Raw genomic sequence first — 5,779 nt, 5'->3', positions numbered from 1 at the left:
CGACGGCCTGCCTCTTTTTTTTTTTTTTTTTCTTCTTCCTCCCCCCTCTCTCTTCCTTTGGGCGTCCTTCCCCGCCAGGCGGGACATGTCGCTCACCCGGTAGGCGACAGCGTGGCCGCTGGTAGGTGCCGCCCGCCGCCGCAGCCCCTCGTGGCGTGGGCCCGCCCGCCGTGTGCCGCCCCCGGGCCCTGCAGCACGGCCGGCGGGGAGAGGGTCGCGTTTCCCCCGGCCCCTCTGTGGGCAGGACCCGTCCCTGTGCTTCCGCTTCCGGCCGGCTGCGGGCTGCGGCGGGAGAGGTGCTGGCGGGTTGGTGGGAGCGGTCGGTGGGGCCGGGGGCGGTCGGGGCGCCCTCCGGCGCCGCTTCAGCCGTGCTTTTCCTTCCACAGGCGCGGCGGCGGCGGCATGTTGCGGCGACCGGCGTGGCAGGTAGGGTCGCGCCGGGGCCGCGGGTGGCGGTTTAACGGCTCCCTGAGGGAGCGGGGCCCCGCGCCGCCGCAGTGCGGTGGGGTCGTTGCGGGCGGGGAGGTGGGCAGCTGGGAGCCCCCCCGCCCCGCCGAGGAGGGGGTAGCGACTCCCCGCAGCTCGCCGGGCCGGGCGCTGGCAGAGCCCTGCGTGCGAGCGGCTTTTCCTCTGCGAGCTCTGTAGCTGTAGGTGCTCTAATATACCGGCCTCTACCGCTGCACGGAATCTGGCCTTGGGAAAAAAGTGGGAATTCTCCTATGGGTTTGTAGGGTCACAGGTGGTGTTTCTGCCTGTTCTCAAAATACGTGTGGCACTACCTATGAAGAAAAGAGGGAAGTTCTGTTTCTGTTCATACTACTACATACTACAAGAATACAAGTGCTGGACCTTAGTTAACTTAGTTACTCAAAAAAATGATTTGTTAAAAGATCCAGCTTCTGCATGGAATGAGTCTTAGATGATTTGAGTGTACATCAATGAACCATACAAATATACTGAATAACTTCTGTTTTGTAAGTTGCTTTTCATCTGGTTTAGCATCTCTGCTCAACACAGGACTGTCAGTCTTGCCTGCCTTTAAGTTTTGCAACCACTTGTTGTAGGAGATGAGCTTTTCTTTCAGTTCCTGCATATGGGCCTCTTGCAAAGGTGGTCTTGGGCTTTGCTTTTTTCCTGCTGTCTTTTAGGGCATGGTATCTGCCAGCATCAAGTCAGTTCCTTTCCATTTTCTCACTCCTGTTTAACTGGAGCACTCAGGTTGTCATGGCCTTGATTTACTGTTTGCTTGGGAATCTGGAGTTATCAGTGCATCATACTACCTATGGAGGTGGATAGATGTACATTTTGGGTACAGCTTGTTAATCTCTGAAGCGAAGCAGAAAGCTGATGAAACTACTGTGTTTGTTTCCAAAAACCAAAGCCCAACCAAGTAAACAACCTCACTACTTCCAACCCCTCCTCCTCCTATTATGTGTTACAGAAAAACAGTCCTTACTGGGTGTCCTGAAAATAATTGATGGAGATGTACTTTTGGGCCATGCTTTTTTCTAGGAATCTTTTTAACCCCACTTTAACCAGGTATTCTTTTAATAGTCCTGTTGGCTTTATTTAGCTGAATGGATTTCTTCCCTCTAAGTCACTGGAAAAGAATGTACTTGCAAAACCTCTGTAAGTGTTCAGAAAGCAAGGTGTAAAAGCATATAAATACTGTTTGCACTTTGTATCTTGGGAACTAATATCTGTCTGTTTCTTCAGGTGCTTCGCCAGTTTGTAAGACATGAGTCTGATTCAGTTGGCTCATTGGTACTTGAAAGATGTAAGTAGCTCCTGAGATGAAATTTAGCTGTTCCTCTTCATGGGTTTTATCTCAGTTTTAGAATGGCTGAAATATGCCAGGAGAAAAACAGATAGGAATGGTAGCTCCTGAATGCAGTGACTAAAAATGTGTTGTTTCAAACAAACAGATTCTTAAGTAGCTTCCTGCCTGGTCTTTGTCAAGTCAGGCAGCCCTTGAGGGGGAAAAGAAAAATGCCCTGACACGGAGTACAACCTGTAAAAGGCAGGTAGTTGTGCTTTATTAGTGGCAGTGAACCGGGTACTCTGTTGTCATGTTTTCTAGTACCTCCTCAGTCTCCCATGTGCCTGGGGGATTTGTTTGGATGCTGCTGCCCCAGCGTGATTTGCTCCAGGTGTACACTTCAGACTTTACCATTCAGTTCACGTGCGCATTGTGCAAGAGCAGTGCTTCCCTGAACTCCTTCAGTTGGTCCTTGAACAAGGAGAAGTAATAAATTGTGTCCACCCAGTCCTGGTACCTGTGTAAAAACTAGTGACCCTCTGATTCAGAGGATGGGGTATAATAATGCAGCATTGTTGTTTTAAAGGTACTGTTTTAAGAACAAAACAATGCAATGGTATGGTTTTCTCTTAATGAAAAAAAAGTCAAGATAAGTAAATGCAAAATAGTCTAAATGACATATGGATGTGTCTGTGAAAAAGATGACAAAGGAACAGGAAGAATAAGAACTTTCTAAATGAGCTCATTTAGCAGTGATAACGATAGTACAGGCATAGTCAACTGTCAGCAGGGCCTGAAGAAGCCAAAAATCACAAGAGCTTGAAAAATGGTTGGAAGTACAGAAAGTCATTGTTCTGGCCCTTGACAAAAGCTTCTGAATTACAACTTGCCATGATTAGAAGCATCATAATTCACCTGTATATGAATTTACTCTCTCACATTTCAGCCATGAATCGTGTTCAGTTGCTTGGTCGGGTTGGACAGGACCCTATCATGAGGCAAGTGGAAGGAAAAAATCCCGTTACCATATTTTCTCTTGCAACCAATGAAATATGGCGAACATCGGAAAGTGAGGTAACCCAGGGAGGTGAGTCTGCAATGAGTGATGTGCTCCTGCCGTGTTTCAAGGTCATGTTTGCATATTCATCAGCACCATGTTTTGTCTTCAGGCTGCTGTGTAAATCTCTTGGGTGCAGAGAAGTTCCTTTGAGGTCAGGACAGATGCTGCTGCATTTGTGTGTCGCTTACTGATCCCCAGCAGCATGTACTGAATAGACATCTGCATGTCGACCTTCCTCTGGAGGAGAGGAAAGAGTATGGAGTCAGCTGTTTTTCACTGTTGGGGTTGCCAGAGGTGTAGCAAGTTCCATGCTCTTATTTGTATTCCAAGAGGAGAAGAAAAATGAATGATACAGATGTCTCTTCTTCTCTAACTTTTGTTCAATGTGGAATGTGAGGGGGGAAAAAAATGTATGAGCTCTGGCTTCCAGGAAAACATCTCTTGGTTTGAACTGTGCTTTTGTACAATAGTTGCATTTGAACACAGATGGGTGGAACACTGAGTTCTACTGGTATGGAGCAGGGGATTGAGTGCTAGTATACTTCTATTGTAAATAACTTTTCATAATTTGAGAACACCAACATGTTGAAACTAATTTCTGAGACTTGCATGAAAAAGGATTTGGCATCCAACTTTGTTATTTTTATGTGACTTAGGTGATATCAGTCAGAAGACGACGTGGCACAGGATCTCTGTCTTTAGACCAGGCCTCAGGGATGTTACGTATCAATATGTGAGGAAGGGGTAAGTGAATAATTAAGATCATGGAGGATTTAATGCCTTATTAATCCATTGATGTAATAATTATGGTGATCAGGAGCTATACTGAGAAGTGCCATAAAATAAGCTAGCAGACCTCCTACAGGCAACTGATGCAAAAGCGTGTGTGTTCAGAATCATAGAGAGAGGAGAAAAGAGCAGTACAGTTCTCTGACCAGAACCAAATTCTTGATTTTTTTCAGTGCTCGACTCTATGTTGAAGGGAAGATAGACTATGGCGAATATACAGATAAAAACAATGTGAGGCGGCAGGCCACAACAATTATAGCAGGTAAGGAACAACATACCGAGGCCTATCTTGCCCTTTTGGGATGGAGGGGAGGTGGTGCAAAATCTGCACTTGGGGATTTTGGGAGAATGATAGGCTGTACCAGTAGATGTCCTCTGGCGCTGCTTGTGAAGACAGAAAATGAGAGCATGTAGTTGCAAGCTGCTGCTTCATTTGCTCACACAAACCAGTTTGTGTAGGAGATAGATACTGTGTGTTTTAAGATCACCAGTACATAGTTCTGCAGGTCAGGCAGATCCCTTTTCTAAGGAGGGTTTGTTTAGTAGCTTTGTATTGGTTTGGCAGGGATTTTTTTCTTCGTGTTTAAGACCAGATGCTTCATAACTTTAAGGACCTCTGTTTGTAAAAGATGTTCTATGTGGGGATAACTTGATGAAGAATTTACCTCGGTCTGGTAGCCAGTACTGGTAAGAAGAGCACAGAATGGACAGGGAGTAGACTTGCCGTTGGGTAGACACAGTGAAGAAGAGAACTGGGAAACTCAACTTTTTCCTTGAGCCTTTAAATAGCATGAACATCCTACAGCTTTACCGTGGGTAGAGCCACTATCTTGTGGCTTTTGAGGGACGGTGAAAATAATTGGGTAGTAGAGTAAACATTTCTGTTACACAAGTGTATCTAAAAAAACTGGACCAGAGGAGAAGGGAAAAAACCGAGCCACAATTCTGGATGCTTCTGCTGTGCAGCCTCTTCGAAACAATAGTAAAACTTTCACATGAACAGTTCAGCTAGCAGTGCTGTAGGTTGCTGTTTATAAATAGCTGGAGGGGAGAAGCAAAACTCTTGTTGTTTTACTAGTATTTATCCTAATGGTTTCTTTGTGTTCAATATCCCCAGTCTCAAGATGCTTCAGAAATTACTGAGGCTTGATGGAATGTGAGCTTCCTGTAGGCTGATGACATGGTAGTCCATACTGAAAATGACAAAATAAAAAGGAAATACGCTGTAATGGATAGAGATCATAGTCAAATAATTAAACCATTATTTTAAAATGTTTCTGATATCTTTGACTGTTCAGCAGCTTTTCATCAAGTTTATTGGTTTCACAATATATGTGATTGCCTTGAATTGTCAGCTTTTGAGGGAGACAGCAAGAACCCTGTATTGGACACTTTTATTTTATGAACTGTTCTGAAATACATGTCTTTGCAGCGTATTTTAACACAAAGAGGTTTTGTTTGTGGCTGTGCAGGCTTGCAACAGGGCAAAACCATCCTGAAGATTAAATTTTCTTTATTTCTTTTCAGATAATGTAATTTTTCTGAGTGATGGTGGTACAAAAGAAAAAGTGTGAGGTCGTAAGTGCTTGGACCCAGGCCATTTGATTCCTTTTGTTTAACAGTGCTTCATAATTCTGTAATCACGTATATTGCTGTAGTTTCTTTAAAAAGGAAATAAAATGTTTGATACCTGTAGGGTCTCTGTATGTGTTTTGTTTTCCTGTGTGTTTTCTCTCTGTTCATCATCATTTGGATTTCTTTCTTACTTTCTCAAGAGAAAAGGTAAACCGGGCAGCTACATTAATTCTTGAGCTGGTTTGCATCTTCAGCTGTTTTCAAACCTTAAGTCCTTGGCTGCCTTAACAATCTCTCTTCTGTTGTGCAGGGCCCGACAGCCTAATCGCCTCTGTTAAAATCCCTCCTCTGTTCTATAGGTGCCATTCCCCATTTTTTCCCCTAACTTAAGTGCATTAGACAAAAAGTTCAGAGCAGAGCCATTGGCCTCAACTGGTGCTCGGCTTGAAGTTCCTCCTTGTCACAAACCCTGAGAAGGCCGCTTGGGCATTTGCATCTGCCCCTCCCCCGACCATAGCATTTGATCAAATTGGGTGTTGGCTTTCACCAAACCCTGTTTTGATCTTGTGCTTAGGTCTTCATTATTAGGGCATTTC

General features: G+C 44.8%; 1 protein-coding gene across 1 annotated transcript; it reads left to right on the top strand.

Moving 5' to 3' along the window:
• Positions 1 to 276: 276 nt before the first annotated feature.
• Positions 277 to 5,303, top strand: SSBP1 (single stranded DNA binding protein 1). The gene is made up of 6 exons (XM_080390894.1): positions 277 to 426; positions 1,717 to 1,777; positions 2,706 to 2,846; positions 3,476 to 3,563; positions 3,782 to 3,870; positions 5,136 to 5,303. Exons 1-6 carry the CDS (start codon positions 403 to 405, stop codon positions 5,180 to 5,182), a joined length of 450 nt encoding a protein of 149 aa, XP_080247020.1. The 5' UTR covers positions 277 to 402; the 3' UTR covers positions 5,183 to 5,303.
• Positions 5,304 to 5,779: the final 476 nt, after the last annotated feature.

The sequence above is a fragment of the Falco punctatus genome (assembly GCF_963210335.1).
Source record: "Falco punctatus genome assembly, chromosome: 6".
NCBI lineage: Eukaryota > Metazoa > Chordata > Aves > Falconiformes > Falconidae > Falco > Falco punctatus.
This window is presented reverse-complemented; position numbering and strand designations above follow the sequence as displayed.